The sequence below is a fragment of the Calidris pugnax genome, unplaced genomic scaffold (genome assembly GCF_001431845.1).
Source record: "Calidris pugnax isolate Ruff unplaced genomic scaffold, ASM143184v1 scaffold20, whole genome shotgun sequence".
Taxonomy (NCBI): Eukaryota; Metazoa; Chordata; class Aves; order Charadriiformes; family Scolopacidae; genus Calidris; species Calidris pugnax.
In genome coordinates this window covers 15,470,086-15,490,048 of record NW_015094510.1, presented here as the reverse complement: position 1 = coordinate 15,490,048, position 19,963 = coordinate 15,470,086, and the positions used below count along the sequence as shown (strand labels likewise).

At 39.8% G+C, this 19,963-nt stretch overlaps 2 protein-coding genes across 3 annotated transcripts in view; one reads left to right on the top strand and one right to left on the bottom strand.

Moving 5' to 3' along the window:
* The window catches only part of RCBTB2 (regulator of chromosome condensation (RCC1) and BTB (POZ) domain containing protein 2), a 36,146-nt gene extending 27,896 nt beyond the window's left edge, over nucleotides 1–8,250 (top strand). For both annotated transcript variants that reach the window (XM_014966133.1, XM_014966134.1), the window contains 3 exons: nucleotides 209–345; nucleotides 973–1,103; nucleotides 4,647–8,250. In XM_014966133.1, coding sequence (XP_014821619.1) covers nucleotides 209–345; nucleotides 973–1,103; nucleotides 4,647–4,787 — 409 coding nt within the window. In that variant the 3' untranslated portion in view covers nucleotides 4,788–8,250. The remainder of the gene's footprint in view (nucleotides 1–208; nucleotides 346–972; nucleotides 1,104–4,646) is intronic.
* Nucleotides 8,251–10,712: 2,462 nt separating this feature from the next.
* Nucleotides 10,713–19,963, bottom strand: part of RB1 (retinoblastoma 1) — a 94,567-nt gene continuing 85,316 nt past the window's right edge. Inside the window, exons 25-27 of the mRNA XM_014966026.1 lie at nucleotides 14,509–14,651; nucleotides 13,934–13,983; nucleotides 10,713–12,757 (exon numbers count right to left, since the gene is read on the bottom strand). Coding sequence (XP_014821512.1) covers nucleotides 12,684–12,757; nucleotides 13,934–13,983; nucleotides 14,509–14,651 — 267 coding nt within the window. The 3' untranslated portion in view covers nucleotides 10,713–12,683. The remainder of the gene's footprint in view (nucleotides 12,758–13,933; nucleotides 13,984–14,508; nucleotides 14,652–19,963) is intronic.

Here is a 19,963-nt window from a genome sequence, read left to right as displayed (position 1 = left end):
AAATTATGGGTTATATATATGAGGCTTATGAACATTATAGGGCTTGAAGAAATTAAGATTTTCAAACCAAGAAATCATGTAGCTAGAATTTGTGGTTGTGTATTTAGTCTGTAATGACTGATTATTATTTTTTTTACCAACTTGTAGCTGCAGCTTATCTTTCAAGCTTAACACTTTACAGTATGCAATCTTTGTCCATGTTTTGTAGGTGTGAACATTTTCGTTCCATACTGAATAATGATGATGACGTTATAGAAATGAGTGAATTTTCTTATCCTGTTTACCGAGCCTTCCTGGAATACCTGTATACAGACAACATCAGGCTCCCTCCTGAAGATGCAATAGGTATTTGCCATAAATGGAAATAACTCTAGGTTACTGTTTCTGAAAAGTTCAATTTGTTTGTTATAACAGGGTGAGGGAGGCAGGGTTTATTTATTTTAATTTTATTAGCACTTAAATCTTTGGCAGGTGTGAAGAAGAAGGGATGCGGTAGCAGGAAACATGCTGCCCAAGGAGGATGAGTGGTGGGGAGGCAATAAGTTCAAAGATGCAAAGTCTTCAAAAAGAACTCATTGTTTCTCATATTAAGATTTTTTTTTTTTCCTTAAAAAGGCACTAATGCCATCATCCTAGAACTTTTCTGTTGGAGTAGCTGTGGTGATTTGATCATGAATGAAAAGGGAGCTCTTCCCCATGTGAATTTAAGAGGATGTAAGTCACTAATTACCTAATAAACCTGGAATGAGATACAAAACAGTGAACAAAAAGACAGAACAATTGCATAGTAATAAAAGGGTCCCTTTTTAATATGTCTTTTGAGGACCTTTAAAAATGCACACATCATGTAGGAAAAAAGTAATATAAGAAGTCATTGATTGATTCAACCTAAAACAATAGGGTAACTGATTAATTTGAAGAGAATTAATATGTTTTGCACCAGGATCGTTAAAGCTGTGTGGATTTTCACAGGTCTCCTAGATTTGGCAACGCTGTATAGAGAAAACAGATTGAAAAAGCTTTGTCAGCAAACGATCAAACAAGGCATTTGCGAAGAGAATGCCATTGCTCTTCTCTCCGCCGCTGTCAAATATGAAGCTCAGGTAAGAAGAATTTCTCTTCAGGCAGTTGGTTTCTGAGAAATGAAATTATTTAATACAAACATAACTGCATTTAACTGATGAGGCATGACTACTGCAGTTTCATGTCCCAAATGTTTGTTTTCCCCTTTTTTAAGCTATTTAAAAAAAAAAAAAAAAAAAAGAATTGCAGCTACTGGTGATTTCTTCCTGGTCTTTGGGCTTGCACCTGTGAGTTGGGATTTTTAATCTGCTTCCTGTCGTGTCGTCTGGCAGGGCATGGCATGGCATGCACATTCCTCACCACTATTTACTTCTTCACCTTTGGATTTTGTGTTGCCTGCTCACTTCCTGAGCTGGTGTCTGGTACAGTCATTCCAGTACCACCTTTTACAGGCAGTGGGAGAATTTACCTGTAAAGCACATCTCTATTTACACTTATGCTTCTATTAAAAAAAAAAATAAAAAAAAAATCCACTCTTGCTATGCTGTTTACAACGAATTGTGCTGACATAAAACAAATTACCTATTGTTATTCCTCTCCCCATATCCTGTCATCTGGTCTGCCCTTGGCTCTGGAATGTTTCACTAGCACTCAGCCAGTTATCAGCACTACAATAAGCACTCTTTTTTTTGTAAACAGGCAAATATTTTCAAAGATATTTTCCTTTTTTCAGCTTCTTAGTGCTGTCCTGATTGTGGAAATAATGATGTGGTGGTTTTTATTAGTCAAAAAATCTGCGTATGTATTTTAGGCTGGTGTTAAAACTGAGCATTGTAGCTGAGAAGTCTTCATCTTTCTGTTCAAGATTTCTTGTGTTTTACAATAATAAAATTAATACAGCTAAACAGAAGATTTATTAGGATAAATATGATTTATTAGATTTATTAGCCAAAATACGTAGCTGGTAACAATGTTTTTTAAAAATACTTGGTTTTTTGCTTTTGTCTGGCTGTGAAATGTAGGAAAGCCTTAAAGGAGGAGAGGCTAGAAGTGTAATGCAATGGATTGATAAAGAGTTCCAGGTACAGAAAGCAAGTAGAAGGAAGGGACTGAAACAAAAACTGAGTTAGCAATTGCTGCAGCCGTCTGTGCTGTATGGAGGCAGCGCGCTTGACGGGATGAATTTGTGTAGGAGTTGCAAAGAGGAGGCCCGGAAGTCAGTGAATTCTGTAAATTGAAAGAGGGGATAACATCAGATTAGAAGATAATGAGATTATCAGCGGCCGGTTACAACTGCCTGGTAACCAAGGCATAAGTAACGGGAGCCATGAACAGCTGAGGCAAAGAGGAATTGTACTTTGTGTGTTGTGATGGTAGAAGCCTGTAATATCAGGGAAGACCGGACAGGAAGGGAGCACCAAATGGTTTGAGTCTCCTAACAGCAGTTTTCATTAAAAGTTCACTCCGGAGTTTTTCCTCTTAGAAGCTTTTCAACAGTTTTGAATCTCTTCAAAGCAGAAGTACCTTTAGTTGACCTGTGTCAGGTGAAGCAGTAAAACTAGTCTGGACAAAGTACTAGAGTTGATAATGGGCTGAAACGCAATAAAAGTGATTGGCTAGGTGACTAAATATACGTTATCCTCCTCTTCCTTCTATGAATCAGTGTTTTACTTTCTATACCTAGTGTTGTTTCAAATTAAAACCATCATCAGATGATGAATTGGTTCACCTGCCCTGAGCGCAGCATGTGCCAAGCTCCTCCCTACACCCACAGCTCAGAAAGGGATAGAGCAGAGCTGCTTCAGGGAATCACAGCAGAGACTTCTTTATTAAAGACTGGGGATAGTCTCTGCCTAAGGAATTGTGAAGTAAGCCAGGATCTTTTAGCACACTGCCTTAACGTAGTAAAAATTGGTTTGAGAACATGTGCACTTCAGTAGAAAACTGAATCCAAAGGATTATGAGAGAGGCCTAAGATTTTGGAAGTTTGAAAAGGTAGAATTAATTAAATTCTTTGTCATTAAATATGAACACTACAAGTGGAAGATCATAGTGCTGTGTCCTCTGCCATGAACATATCAAATTAACTGATGACTGACTTGGCTGTTGTATGCATCTGTTAGGATTAAAAATGCTTGAAACTATTTTGTCCTATCCTCAGAAAATACAAAGACTTGCTGTTACAAGTGATTTTAAAGCAGATTTCTAATACACATTGTAGCATATCTTAGATTCATCTTCTAGATAACAGAATTAGAAGCCGGTATTTCTTGAAACTGCAAAATTAGTGACCAGGATTCTATGATATCTGTGGTATCTGCGATATCTACGATACTATGATCAGTACCAGACAGGGCAGCTGCTGTTCATTTTATGTAGTGTAAAAGTTCATACAGTGACTGTGAAGCAACCCAGGTTCCGGCAGTAGCCTTTCAGAGATCTGCTGAAACTTAAATCTGTCAGTGTCTTTGATCTTCCACATTTTTTTATTTCTTTTTCTGTTCTCATTCCTTTTCTTGCTTTTCCAGTACTTTTTGATGAGAGATACAAGATACTTCTGTGCATTGCTGGTACCTTATTTCTCTTTAAAGGATATCTTGTGCTGCTTGGCCCCTATTAAAACTCCAGTTACACCTGGGCAGGGGCAGTAGATTTGAAACGTTCAATCTAAGGAAAAGGTTTCAAAGGGAAAGGCGCAGGTATTCTCCTGAATTTCTGCTATTAATCCTTGGCTGCAATCTTTGTGTAGTTAATATAAAATAAAACTGGCATGGATTAAGAGACCTCTTTTTTGCTGTAACCCTTGAAGAGTTTATAGATCATGGATCCATACTGCCAATTTAGACAGACAATTTAGACATTGCTGCTGGCTCCAGCTCTAATTGCTGCAGAGGTAATAGATTTTCCCTCAACAGCAAATTGTTGCATAGAAACCAGCTAAAGGGGTGGTTCTTCTTCTCCAGTGGATGGAGAGAAGGATTGCCATCATTGTGAGGAGTCTTGAGTGGGCAAAATTTCCTGTGTGAAATCACAGTTGTGTGGCTTAATGGCTTGTACCTGTCCTGTGCTGAATATCTGAAACAGACAGGACTGGTTTTGTTATCTAGGAATCCCAGTTCCTAGACGAGGGGACACAATTCCCAGGTTTGCCATGAAAGACAGATGTATCCTCTAACACCTAGTTTGTCTTCAGCGAGCATCATCGGATGTTACGTCATATTTTGCTTTTATTTTAAAGCAAGACGAGGATACCTGCTGTTTTTCCCAGGACCACTGGTGAATTCAGTGCAGGGAGGAAGATTAGGGAGTTACTGATGCTCTAGTAGTTGTGTGTGGGGAAAGTTGATGCTTTCACTTATTAATAAGTTTTCTAATGAACTCAGTAAATGTAATGGAGTTCTAGAGTCAATCTAGATGACTACTCCTGTTTTCTTAAAGAGGATTTATTGAATAGTTTGTATGAACAAATTTCATCCTATCTAATTTGTGATCTAATCAAATTGACCAGAAAAAGTATTGGTAATGTGCACAACCTGGCATATTAAATTGCAGATTTGAAATGGAAAAAATAATAATTCTGCTGTCAGTCATTCATATTACAAATTACCTCAATTTGTTCCTAGGACTTGGAAGAATTTTGCTTCAGATTTTGCATAAACCATTTAACTGTTGTTACACAAACTCAAGGCTTTGCAGAAATGGACCACGACCTCCTGAAAAGCTTCATTAGCAAAGCAAGCAGAGTGGGAGCATTCCGAAACTGAGGCCTGGCTACCACCAAGCTGAAGAGCACGTCCTCTTCCCCCCTGAAAATATTTCGGCTTTGGAGAACTTACCCGTGGTCAGAATGTGCAAAGGTTTGGAAAGAAAGACTCGGTGTCCATCGGCTTAGGAACTGTGTAGAAGTCCATTAACATACAGGTTTTGTAAAGATGGCTACAGGGTAGATGTCTGGTGAGAGTTCATTGCCAACGGGCAGAATTTAACGACAAAAAATCTAATGCAGTAACTACCCTTTCCCACTTAAAGTCAAGCAAACTAAGCTATCATTATCTTGTCTGTCTGAGTTCTTGTCTTTTTTTTTTTAACAACCTGCATGTGGGTTTTATGGGACAGTGACCTGTTTGCTGCTAAAACTTTCATAGTTTATTGTTATCACCAAACCCAGTTAACATGCTGCAGTGGGGCTGCTTCTCTGTGCCTGGTTTATCATCCGGTGAAGATACAAACCTGTTTCTCAGAATATATGATAAAGTAATGAATTCTTTAGGATGAGAGGCTTTCTGATTGGTAGAAGGATATGTCTGTCTTGGTGTTTATTTGGAGTGTAAATACGTAAGCCCTGAAGAGCTGGATATTACAGTTGTGAGTTCCTGGCACTTAGGTCCATTTTTCTAGACAGAATGAAAGAAAGCTTCCTTTCACCAGGCACATTCCTTGGCACCCCAACGGGCCAGGAAACACTCACGGGATTTCTCTGGATGTGAGTTATTGTGCTGTGTGTTTTGGTACTCAGAAAACCATCTGGTTGCTTGTTACCAAGAAAAAGACACCCAAACAAGATTTCAAGGAAAGGGAAGTTCCACTTGAGGAACTTGAGGTTTGTTTGTTCCTGTCTTACTATCTATCCCCAGATAAACCATCTTAATTAAAATGGAGAAAAAAAGAGAGTTTTGAAGTGATAAAAATGGGTCTTACCATTGAATCATAAGAATGAAACTTATATTATTTTCCACGTGGCAATAAGGATGCCTTGTCCAAATACCTTGTTTCAGGTTCTCCTTCAGTCAGTGCTGCGAGGTGACTGTGCCACTTACCTGGCACGCCTGGTTTAGGTGACAGGAGTCACCCTCTGGACGTGCCCCTCTCTCATCACTGACCATGGGGGGAGACAGGATGGCTAAGGTAGAGCAGATGCTTCATTTCTAACCAACTAAAGTGAGTTAAGATGAAACCCCACCCAGTGTGGCACTGAGGGAGGTTTGCCCCATTACAGATGATGCTGAGCCCATGAAGCATTTACTTGACTTTTTTATAATAGGCAACTGTGAATTAATCCTGAGAAAATGATTTCTCTTAAAATTTTGACTGGATGAAGTGGCTTTAAGTGCCTTTTAGAGTACTTTACTTTACAAATGGAGAAGGCAAGACGCTGGATGACCAGGCTCGGTACACTAATATAATTAGTCACGCGGCCTTCCTTCAGATCCTTGCTGTGTCACAAAAGCCTTTGATGGCTTTCTCTAATCCTCAAATGTGGTTTCTAAGAACCTAATTCCCTTGAATGATGGCAGCCTCATTTTGAAAGTAGAAGTAACTGTTCTTTAGTGCATTGGAGGATCATTTCCCAAACAATCCTGTTCCTTGAGGAGGAAGAGGAAAAGGAGAAGCTCATCCTCAGAGAAGAAGATGAGAAGCAGTGAGTAGTACCTCTCTTCACATCAGTCCCTGTGGGTGTGAGTGGAAGGGGGGAGCATGGAGACAGCAGTATTTACTTAGGAAGAGGGCCATTAAACAAGTTATTTTGGAAAGTGCTGTGGTTAAAAATTATATGTGTTGGAGGCCTTTGCCTCAGACTCTCACTAGAACAATATTGGATCATCCACTGCTAACAAGTGTGTTCTGCCACCCCCTCAGTGATTAGAACAACTTCCTCCAGCAGCCTAAGTCCATACTTCAGCAGCTGTGTCAGTATTTTGTGTTCGAACAGAACTGGTCAAAAAAAAACTTTCCAGTACATAATGCAGTTTCATCAAAACCACAACTTCCCTGGGGGACGAGATCAGTTTTGATACGTTTACGTTGAAAAGCACTTGACTGGGGCACAGGGATATTAATGCAGATAGTCACACGTATCACCACGGTAGGGCACAACTCTTTTGCAAACCTTGCACGGTACAGCCCAGCACTGATCACGCTGAAGCACAGACACAAGGCAATTCTACAGCAGCCAGGGCTGGGGAATTCCAGATGTTTGGGTTAAGCCAGCGATGGGCCTGTTGGAGCAGGTCCAGAGGAGGGCCACGAAGATGATCTGAGGGCTGGCGCACCTCTCTTACGAAGAAAGGCTGAGGGAGTTGTGGGTGTTGAACCTGGAGAAGAGAAGGCTCTGGGGAGACCTTATAGCAGCCTTCCAGTACCTAAAGGGGGCTTCATATATTCATATCTCTGCAGTTCAGCAGCTGCTGCAGTCAAAATGGCACGCTTGCTTAGCCAGGCACTTTTGGTTTAACATAACCAATAGTGTCCTTTTTTTTCTTTTTTTTTTTTCCCAATTTATTTCCTTCCTGCTCATAATTTCCAACCTGCTGTGCGCATTAAAGCCCAGTCACAATTTCGGAGTAATTGGCAAAGCCTGTAATTTTGAGAAAAAAAGCATCTCTGGAGTGAATGAGGGCGATTCTAAAGATCCAATGCGTCAGTGGTGGCTTTTCTTCATGTAATAAGCCTCGTCTGACCTGGACGTGATAGTATGACATTCATAGAGACATTTATTTATTTAATTTTATTTTTTTTTTTACTTCCATCGCATGCACTTTCCTTGGCACTTAAAGGTCAATGTTTAAAAAAACATACTGACATAGGTGGTTAAATGTGGATGCGTGTATAGAAATACGTGCTTGAAACACAATCGTGGGACATTTTAGAAGAAATTAGGGATGCAACAAGCTTAGATTTGTGGATCTTGCATGTTAAATACTTCATTGAGTATTTAAGTATGTAAGTATCGTTCTGTTTAAGGACACCACAGACAAAAAGGTGTTTGTTAAAAAGTGAAAATAAGGTCATGCGTAAACTGTATCTGGGGTTTAAATAAAGAGGGATGTTCCAAAGTTGCACAAAGGGAACCAGGTAAATAACTTTCTGAATCAAGTGGAATTTGAAAGCAAAAGAAATGACAGAGATTAGGGTCTATTTAAAGTATCTAAGTTACTGAAGCTAAGAGACAACAATGCATTGTCATCTAATATTCACCTCTAGATTTTTGTTACAATGCCTGATAACTATGTAAACCGCTGGTTTTATAGGATCTGAACAACTTCAATGGGCTTTCCTTGTAAAACAAAGCGTTTATTTACCCCACAGAGACAGGGCTCATTGGCTGCCACCTAACGATGTAGAAAGTTTACAGCCTGAACCTAAAATTATGGTTTGATTTTCTTGTTTCTTTATAAACTTGCCTGGTTATAATAGACCATTAATAAAAATGCCATGATATTTGAAAAATATGAGTGGGATTTTTTTTCCTTCCTTTTCAGTAAAAAAGTGAAGAAAGTCTGACACTTGTAAATTAAGTCGGGTAGGCAGTTAGCAGTGTGGGGAAAAAAAATGAAATAAACCAGAGATGATATTTCAGAGAGATATTTTAAAAGGCTGTTTGTGCTCTTCAGGATATAACTGCCACCAGATAAAGCGTTTGTAAGTAGGATGAAAACAGAGGTGCAAAAAGAGAGCTGGAGAATTTGCAAAGAGATTAATGCCCTGTTGACCTGATGATTAATAAAATTGTCCTCAAAACACCAAGCATTGTTTCTGAAGCAGGTGCACACCATGACCAGCCTACCTGATGCATTTTAAAATACTTCCTCGTGTTTGTTGCACTGGTATCACACAGTCATAATCTTCTCCAGATGTTTCTTCTGGCAGCCACTCCTGTGCCTGGGAACAGGCAGGTTACACGTTCTGTGACGTGGGAGAGCAAAGAGCATGTGGGAAAGGCTGGGAGTCAGCTCTTCCACCCGGAGACAGCTATAGGTTATATTTAACCTATAGGGAGAGAAACAGGCCTCTCTGAGGTGGGTTTCATACAGCCTCATTCTGCAAAGACAGCTTCAAGAGAGGCAAGTTTCCTCCCCAGGTGTGCGTTTCTCCACCATGGTGAGGAGAGGTTGCTCAGCAGCACAATCCTGACCATCGGGCACCCGAAACATCCCCTCCCATTTTCTGTCCAACTCTTCTTTCACTCTAAATCCCAATTTATTTATTTTTTCCCCCTGAAACAGCCTCAATATTCCAGCCCATCCTGAATACAAGAAGGTCTCGCTGTAAGAAGGTGCTCTCAGAGTGCCAGATCTGATAAAAAGCCTTTAATTTCAATACCCATGTATTTGCACATGTATCTGCTTAAAAAATAAAGACTCTGAAAAATGTGTTTTGGGCGGGGGCAGGGACTGCCCTTTGTGCTCTAATCATTGTCGTGAAGGGCTGCTATAAATAGCACTGCAAGTTCAGCAGAGTCATGAGTCACAGGAACCTACGGACTCTAATAAAGCCGGGGCTGGGAGCCAGCGAGGCTGCTGTGCCTACGAGCCAGAGAGCCAGCCCAGAAGCCACGGTGCCTCACACAGAAGTTCTGACATCCCGGGCTGTTTTCAGCAGCTCTGAAAGCAATAGAAACCATGGTGAAAAGCGGGGTGGTGAAGTGATGGGAACACTTCTAAATACAGACACCATAGAAGGAACTGCCTCAAGGACCTCTGCAAGGCACGTGACGGTGACCCAGACCACACCGGCCTGTGTCCAGCCAGAAGTGTTACCAGTGGTGACCCTGGAACAAAAGATCTGGCAGGAACATTTCCAGAATGTCTTATGGACACTTCTGAAGGTATCTCCAAGCCCAACAGCGCAACTATTTAGACCTCTGCACCAGCAGGGAATCACTGGAGACGGAGCGAGCTCTGCTCATACCAGCTGCAGAATCACGGTGGAAGCGTGACACAGCAGGACACAATCACAGAATTGTCTAGGTTGGAAGGGACCTTTAAGATCATTGAGTCCAACCATCAACCTAACTCTGATAAAAACCATCACTAAACCATCTCACTAAGCACTATGTCAACCCATCTTTTAAGTATCTCCAGGGATGGTGCCTCAACCACTTCCCTGGGCAGCCCATTCCAATGCTGGATAACCCTTTCAGTGTAAACATTTTTTCCTAATATCCAACCTGAACCTCCCCTGGTGCAACTTGAGGCCATTTCCTCTTGTCCTATCACCTGTGACTTGGGAAAAGAGACTGACCCCCACCTCTCTACAGCCTCCTTTCAGGTAGTTGTAGAGTGATAAGGTCTCCCCTCAGCCTCCTTTTCTCCAGGCTGAACAACCCCAGCTCCCTCAGCCTCTCCTCATAAGACTTACTCTCCAGACCCCTCACCAGCTTCCTTGTCCTTCTCTGGACCCGCTCCAGCACCTCAATGTCTTTTTTTTGTGGTGAGGGGCCCAAAACTGGACACAGTACTCCAGGTGGGGCCTCACCGGTGCCGAGTACAGGGGGACAATCACCTCTTGGGTTCTACTCACCACACTGTTCCTGATACAGGCCAGGATGCTGTTGGCCTTCTTGGCCACCTGGGCACACTGCTGGCTCATGTTCAGCCGACAGTCGACCAACACCCCCAGGTCCATTTCTGCCAGGCAGCTCTCCACCATTCTTTCCCAAGCTTGTGGCGTTGCCTGGGGTTGGTGTGACCCAAGTGCAGGACCCGGCACTTGGCCTTGTTGAACCTCATCCCATCCATCCAGCCTGTCCAGATCCCTCTGCAAAGCCTTTCTACCCTCAAGCAGGTCAACACTCCCACTGAACTTGGTGTCGTCTGTAAACTTACTGAGGGTAAGTTTACTTACTGAGGGACATCGTTACCACGTGAAGTCGCCTTCCCATCTAATAAAAGAAAATTACCAACTCTAAATCTTTTAAAAGCTATTTTATTTACCTTGAAAGGAGAGAAACTGATTAGTTGTATAAAATATTATCGTACATTTGATGTAAAGCCTTCAGTCTGTTTGAACAAAAACAAAAAATAATACGTTGTCACAGTAAAGAAATACTGAATTTGCTCAAGTACTGGGCTCTGGAACGTCACCCCTCTGGCCAAAGGATCATGGAAGAACTTCAATAGCTGTAACAGAGCTTATAGTCAGTGTGCCCCAATGTTATCATATATCCTGTTTGTAGGACTCTGCAAAAGTGAGAACATAAGGTACTCTTAAGATTTCTGCACATTTTTCAAAAAGAAAGTTGAAGCCATGTTGAGACTAAAAAAATAACTCAATTTTATTTTAAAACTCATGACAAATCAGTGGGCTGTTTGTCTAATTTTTAGTAGCTCTAGAATTAGCTTCCGTTCAACACAAGAACTGATCATTAAAATGTCCTAGTGTAAGTATTCCAGGTTCAGCTAAACAATCTGAATCAGCTGCCTGGAGAAGATGTGGTTTTCAAATGTTTGTGTAATGAATAGCAAACTTTTCTACTGTAACTGTTTTAATTCAAGTAGCTGCAAAAGCTAAATTTCATAAAAATGGGTAATGTTAATGTAGGACTTCATTTATTTACTGAAATCTTCATCCACTGGAAGTAAAACATGTGCTTTCCTTCTCTGGCTCTTGCAAACCCTTTTTTTTGCAAGAAAAGGGTTTTTGCAAACCCTTTATCCTTGCAAGAAAAATTCCAGTATCTGAATCAGTAACTTAAAACACGTAAGCTGGAAAAAGTTTTGGGCTTTGGGTGTTTGTTACACCAGTTGTACCACTTCACGAGTTGCCTATTAAACTCTGCCTTTTCAGTAAAACAAGGCAGACTGATTTTCCCAACGTGGGTTCATCAAGTTCAGGAGATGCTGCGGGGTAAGGGCAGTGGGAGATGGTGCCCTGTGCTTTTTTCGAGACCAGGTTACTCTTACCTGGAACCCAACTGGAGACACTCAGCCTTCAACTGCAGGAAACAGGTTTGGCGTCCGTTTCTCAAGCTATTTGGCTTGGCTACAGTTAGGTGAAAATTTGAAGAAATCAAGAAAATTCTACATCATTAGAATTTTGAAATTTGGTGTGTACCACATGGGATGTAGGTTTGGATTTTGTTGTTTGTTTGTTTTTTTTATAATTGACATTTTCCAAGATAAGAAAAGTGCACATCAAGTACTCTGCACATGGGAAGAAGCTTCAGCTTCATGGAAGACTCCCTGTGGAATTCCATGAAATTCAAACTGATGGACAGTGTAACTGCCCTCCGAAATTACACTGGGGTGAGAACTGGGGAAGGAAAACTACAAAACGCTAAATATGGGTTTCAGTAGTACGGCTACATAATGAGTTCACCTGGAATTCAGGTTGTACTTTTAATATGAGGCCCTGACTCACATTAAAAGGTCTAATTAGGTCTATGACTGCTACGCAGTTTAAGTTAATGGGAATTTGATGCGCTAATTATACACAGAGACAGAAATCTTTGCAGTATCTGGCCCCTCATTTTCAAAATTTGCAAGTAATGAAAATCTAAAAATGAAATCTAAGAAAAAAAATTAGTGCATTTCAAGTCTTTCTAAACTAACATTTTGTCTTTAGTCAGAAAAATTCAATCCAAGTAGACTGAATTGGCTTAAATCAGTAACGTTGCAATAGGAAACTAAGACACCTTCCAAGTCTCTTTTTAAAATCCTCAAAAAAATATATAAATTAAATTCAGTGGCTTACATTGTATATATGCTACATCATACGGCAAAGTATCAGGAAAAACATTTTAAAATTTAAAAAGTCCAAATGCTTTCAACTAGCAGTTCCGAATAAAAAGCAACTAAAAAAAGCAACTCAATTAACGAAGGCTGTAAAACAAAAATGATATAAGAGGGCCTGCAGTGCAGCCCCTGGTCCTGAGAAGAATCTCACTTTTCTTCACTGGCTGAGGTATCGTTTCCATCATTCAGTTTCTGCTTTTGCATCCTTGTTCGTGTAGATGCTAAAAATAAAAAAATCAAACAAGAATGAAGTTAGATAGTTTCTTCAGAATTACTCTGGACATGATTATTTATTGTAAAAAATAGTAATGACACAAGGCACAGAAGTACACTATTCTAAATAAAACAAATCCTTTATTTTAAAATAAACACGTAATTCTGAGTTGCTTCAATTCTTGCTCAATCTCACACATCTCAAGAAATTCATTCTACCTGTTCACTCAAGTTCTCTTTGCTTCTGTACCCTCACTTTGTCTGTTTTCATCCCGAAGGCAGGCAGATGGGCTGCATCGCATCGGGACCTCATCTCGTTGCCAGGCAGATGCTGTGGGCTGAGCAGTGCCCCCACCCCAGAGCCAGCCTGCCCAGGAACCACAGAATGGTTTGGGTTGGAAGGGACCTCAAAGATCATCGAGTTCCAGCACCCCTGCCATGGGCAGGGACACCTCCCACTAGAGCAGGTTGCACAACGCCCCATCCAGCCTGGCCTTGAACACTTCCAGGGATGGGGCACCCACAGCTTCTCTGGGCAATCTCTTCCAGTGGCTTTCCAGGAAATGCCTTTTCCCCCCAATGACAAACACAACTGGACACAAGACAGAACTCTGCCACAATCTCTGAACCCCTGAAGGTGCCTGGATCCATACTCATACCTATCTTGGTGAGCAAACTCTTGTTAGGTAAGAATTTTTAATGGGAAAATCTGCTCAGCTTACAGAGCTGAGATGCCATCAGAGAGTGAGAATGCCTGCTCAGACCAAGTGTGTTCCTTCTCGGGTGTGGAAAATACAATTCAGATGTGGGGGTGGGGCCATTCTGCCTGTCACAGGCTGGATTTGAGTTACGTTTGAAAACAGAAAAGTGACCTCATGGAATCTGAAAGAAATGCTGATCCACAGTAGAAGAAGCAGTCTCAGGCATTTTAATATAAAAGACAGCAAAACAACATACAAAATTACACACATCTTCTATGCTGCTGTGCCATTTAACGTCCTCAAAAAGGCTTTTGAGGATTTCCATTTTATAATCTACATTTTCAAGATTAAACGGAGCAATTACCAGGAACTAAGCAAGTTACCGGAATGACATCAGTGTTGAGCAATTTCTTTTATCTGAGTGTTTTACCCAAGACACTCATTGCTGTGCAGTTAAGGAAAAAAAAAAATAATAATACTCACTCATTTCTGCAAGCTTTTGTTGGAACTTGGAGTCCTGGGTCAGGTGTTTGCTGCAGAGAGAAAGTATATAATGAAGCCGAAGTTAAGAAAAAAAACCTTTTTATCCTCATAACATAACATTAAATCAATTCATTTAACTGCTATTGCCTTCTCTTACAAAGATGCAAACTCTTTCTGCGTCCACACTAAACTCAAGAGTTGCTTGATTTCTCATGTGTCTAAAAAATTTGGGGTTTGTTTTTTTGAGAGACTGACTCAAGACAACAGCTCGGTTTAGCGCTCGGCAGGAACACTGGGATGCTGGAGGTGTTGGCAACAAATCAATCCTTGCTTCTGACATCAAAGCCTCTCATCGAGAAGCATTATGCTACCACCTCTCATTTAATATACTTAACAAATCAATCCTTGCTTCTGACATCAAAGTGTCTCATTGAGAAGCGTTATGCTACCAATTTATCTCATTTAATATACTGAACGAAGTTCACAAATTACCAGAAGTTAGGATGTCAGGAAAAAGTTAGGATGGAACGCCGCAAGAATCAAATATTACCGAAAAGCCAAGAAAAATCTCTCACCTTCCATCTGCTTCATCTTGCCCTTCTATATCAAAGCGCAGCCTCTTCAGTGGCTTCGGAGCAGCGCTGACTTCTGCGCTGCGTTTCAGCTGGCAGTCACTGTTGCCCACCATCTGGTTTATTTTTTGAAACTTTTCAGAAGCCTGAAATTACAAGCGAATAAGGGAAGGATAAAAGCCAATAAATCCTGAAGCTACTCAAACTTTCCAGATTATCCACAAAAAACAAAACAAAACAAAAAAATTAGGAGCTCTAGAACTCTGCAGTTTAAGAACTACCTTATTTCAAAGCACCTAAAGTAAAATGCAATTTTAGAAGTGAAGTTTGGGTATTTGAAAGGAGTTAACAGGACACCCCTCCAGTCTTTGTGAATCTTATGGGTTCCTTAATATACGACGTTAAATCAGAGACACTCGCTGGCCAGTTCTACAGGTGTCAGCAAGATATCCCCATTCCTCCAACAGTTACATGCATTCAGGACCAGACATCAAAAATGTGAAAACTCACCCCAAACGATTCACCAATCGACACCAAAATTCTGCCAAATGAAGAAAAGACGTATTTAACATTAAGCTACATTCAACAATGATAAAAGCATCCACTAATTTGCGCAGCTTAGCATGAAACATTAACAAATTCTCTTCCTCTCTCTCTGCATTAACACTGCAAACCCACATGATGCTGTTGAGAGTGTTGGTGTTTCTACTTGGGCCAGTGAATGCTGAATCATCAAATCAACCATCCTGTACAGACACGAAAGAAACTGTGGCTTGAAAGAATCAGGGGCCCCCACAAGTCCGTCCCTTATCGTCAAAGATGACACTTCAGCGCTGGGTACCCAGATAATTGTCCTTTCATTGTTAAATGTTTGCTAATCAAAACCACGCAGGACTTCAATATAAAATATACACTAATATTTTAACTTTTGCGCACAGTGGGCCAAGTCTCTCTCTATCCTCGTTTGAAAAACCCACTGGAGACTTGCACATTTGCCATCATCCTCATCTATTAAGAACTAGAGGTCAACAGTTTGAAATACTCTGCACAGTCAACTAAATACTCTCAACCATTGTGTTCCAAAAATGTATTTTCTCTTTAAACAAGTGTACAAAGCTCATCTGTGTTTTTCAGGAGTGAGATCAAGAGTCAAAGCCAACAACATTTAAGTAACTAGGTCAGAAAACCCCTCTTGGATGTGACTATTCTAAAACAAAACAAAACAAAAAACCCAAGAAAAAACCCTCCTTGAGCACACAGACTCAACTAAAAAAGCACTCAAAGATGAATAAAGATACCAAATACAGAAGACAAAAGTTTAACAAGAAAAGATATAATAACCACAGGCTATTGACAAACTAGACTGTGTGGTTTCCTAATTTGCTTCTACTAAAATCCCCCAAATACCTTTAATTTAGTGAAAGAAATGCTTGTCAACAACCTACCTAGACCTTGGAGTCATCTTTGTAGGCGACTGAAACCCATCGGAGAATTTGTAGGGGCTCTTCAAGGGTGAGATGTAGATGTTATTGCCAGCAGGGACACGCCGAGGAGAGTTGGAAAACTGGTAAGGGCTGCGAGGAATGTGCGGGATCGGTGACAGTGTGGGAGGCTATAAAAATGATAAAACAATCATAAGGTTTTATTGCCGATGTATTCCTATTCTATTAAAACATTAATACTGAAGACAACCAGCAGCTTACCCTGTTGGAGGCATACTGCAAAATGTTCGTTTTCAGCTTCTGCATAAACACTAAGTTGTAGAAGACTATAATGGAGTCATACTGTTCTTCCCTGATAAGGACACGTTTGAAAGTCTACAGAGGGTGAGAAAATCATACACAGTATAATAATAATAAAAATAAAGACAATTTTATATTTGACAAAGTCATAAAGCCATTCAAAACATCTGTGTTAGACATGAGCTAAGATAGCAAGTCTACTGTATGCAAGCCATTCTAACTACTATTTAGAACTGGTTTAAATTGTTTCTTTTTTTAGTGTCAGAATTAAGCCTGCAATTTTAAGCCACATATACCTGCTTAGGATATAACCTTACACATCTATTTGATATCTTATTTCTATGGAAAGCTTCTGCAGGAAGTTATCTGCTTATCTCCCTGTAACGCTGGCTTAGGTAACTCTTAAAAGAGCTTGGATTGTCTTTGAAAATCCTATTAGCACTGGACCTGAATTTTTCATCCAGTATCCAAATAGAATCACAACCTATTATTTAGCATCTTCAAGTAAAAAAGTGGAATGAAGTTTGCTTTTTGAGGAGACTTACCAAACTATTTGTGCAAGATGTTTAAAGAGACATTTAGAACTCGAGACAGTTTTCTTCTCCACAAAATGAAGATACAGTGAAGTACAAGTTTTCTTTTGTATGTTCAAGTGTAGTTTGAGGGGTTTTTTTTGTTTTAAACAGAGGAACAATTAGTTTATAACATTTTTATGGAGAGATAACATAAAAGAATATCCATACCTCTTGATTTGTGTTGAGAAGCTCCTTGTATGCTGAAACTATTATTTTAAATCTAAGATCTACATTCTTTACTTTGCATATGCCATACATAGAACACATCATGATCTGTTAAAGAAACAAGACAAGACAACTGAAAATGCAGAAAATGAATTCAGCTTCTTCAAGTTAAGAAATCAATTGATGAGCTTTCTATCTGGTTTAAATTGTTTCTTTTTTTAGTGTCAGAATTAAGCCTGCAATTTTAAGCCACATATACCTGCTTAGGATATAACCTTACACATCTATTTGATATCTTATTTCTATGGAAAGCTTCTGCAGGAAGTTATCTGCTTATCTCCCTGTAACGCTGGCTTAGGCAACTCTTAAAAGAACTTGGGTTGTCTTTGGAAATCCTATTAGCACTGGACCTGAATTTTTCATCCAGTATCCAAATAGAATCACAACCTATTATTTAGCATCTTCAAGTAAAAAAGTGGAATGAAGTTTGCTTTTTGAGGAGACTTACCAAACTATTTGTGCAAGATGTTTAAAGAGACATTTAGAACTCGAGACAGTTTTCTTCTCCACAAAATGAAGATACAGTGAAGTACAAGTTTTCTTTTGTATGTTCAAGTGTAGTTTGAGGGGTTTTTTTTGTTTTAAACAGAGGAACAATTAGTTTATAACATTTTTATGGAGAGATAACATAAAAGAATATCCATACCTCTTGATTTGTGTTGAGAAGCTCCTTGTATGCTGAAACTATTATTTTAAATCTAAGATCTACATTCTTTACTTTGCATATGCCATACATAGAACACATCATGATCTGTTAAAGAAACAAGACAAGACAACTGAAAATGCAGAAAATGAATTCAGCTTCTTCAAGTTAAGAAATCAATTGATGAGCTTTCTATCACTGACTGTGCTCTGTGAATGAGCTCAACTTCGTAAGACCTTCCAGAATAAAAGCCAACCACTATTCCCTCTGCTTCTTCAACTAATTGGAGCTGATAGTATCTTCTCAAACTCATTGCACGTACTGCAATTTTAGGGCAGAATAACAAAACATCCATCAGCCACACATGTTGTCTTCCCGAAGAAAAATCAGTATTTTCTCATGCAAATTATTAGAAAATCTAGTGTGTCTTCATTATTTTGAAAATAGCTGTTAATGGTATTTGAAGGTAGTAAGTACATGCCAGTCTTTTAAAACCTGAGATGATAGACTTCACTCTCATTTAATTTCTCCTTCGAGTGATCTATAAAGAAATAATTTCTAATGGCTAAAAAAGAAAATATGTATAAAAACCACTTTGTTCTGGAGAGTCTTTATAAAACATTTTGTTAATGTTACCTGGTCCAAGTGCCTGTCTCTCATAAGTTCATACTCATTTTGCAGCGTGTGCTGGAAGAGGGTCCAGATCAATGGTTCCAGGTCAGGATGATCAGAGAGAAGCCGACAGAACAGGGTACGTAGTCGAAGATAGGCCAGTAGATACACTTCAGAAACAGAGAAGAAAAATAAACTTGTAATAATAATAAAATTGCAATAATAGGGGTATACAAGATAAGAGAACATGATGGAGGATGGACAGCAATTGAACGTTCACCATCTCCCACTACAAAGACTACGAGCCATCTGAGGAAGGCAGTAGAAGCCAGGGTCAAAATAAATGGAAGATTCTACATCCAACAGGCAGTGGAGATGCCAAAGTCCACACCAAACAATGCAGCTCACATACATCTATTTCAATGCAGTAAGAGTCTGAACAAGCATTGGGAACATGACTCTACTGAGAGTTACTAAGCAGACACATCACAAATGACTCAGGGAAAAACCCCCGAGCTGGAGAAAGTCAAAGCTTGGGAAAGCACTCAGGGGAAGCATCATATATGCTTGCCCAGTTCTTAAGCTTCCCATGACATCTATTTACGCTCGTTGCTGGAAAAAGGATGCTGTGATAGAAGAACCCTCCATCTGAGCCCATATGACCATTCTTACAATCAGTAGATAAGTTTTCAGGTCAAACTTGCAGCGTGTAGAGTATGTGCATTAACCTGCTGGCACTCTTTACTGTTTCTCCAGAGGCAGCTGAGGGTTTGCACGGTGTTTACTATAGATTCTATTATAATCTTTTAAGAAATGTTGAGAACAAGAGATGACTTTGCAGTTTCAGCATATAGAGAAGCAACAAACCTTTTTTGTAGAAGAGAGAGAGGGAGGTAGATTTCTGTGGTTTCTGTGTTTGGGGGTTTGTAGTTGGCTGACCATCTGGAGTGGAAGTAGCACTTGGAGAGGGTCCAGATGCTTTCTTCTTAGGAGATCTCACAGGAGAAAGATAGCTGGAGATTCAACATATATCAAGCACTTAACATCACAGAATAAAGGAACAATATTTTAGGAATAATATTGCAGGAACTCTTCCCCCATTAGAAGAAATTAATTGCTACTGTAACCTGGTATTCCTATACCAGGATCTAAAAATTCAAGTTATTGATTAAAAACCTGATAAAAGGACTTACTTATCCCTAGGCAAATAAGGTAACAGTTTGCAATTACAAGTTTGACAGGGTTTGGAAAAAAAAAAATTAAAATTTGATTTAGCTAAATTTACACATATAATAAGCATCAGCAAATACAAAAGTTCAACATAACCTAAGTACCAAGCAGAAAAACAGAATACTAGTGGATTCAAATTTTAAGTGCAATATTAACTTCACATTTTACTAGACTTCAAACACGTGTGTCACTTACAGGTCTGCTGCAGTGTGATTATGTTGGAGAGGCAGATTGAGACTGGAACTGGGCTCAGGCTGATCAGCTTGGCCTTCTCGTTCTTTTGACTGCTTGATAAGATCAAACAGAGGTGACCCCTAGAAAAATGACAGTAACAGCACATTATTATTGAGAACAGACAACCACGCTGGATGGATTTTGGTCCTCCTTCTCTAAAAAAAAAAACACCAACCCCAAAAAATCATCCTAAACAG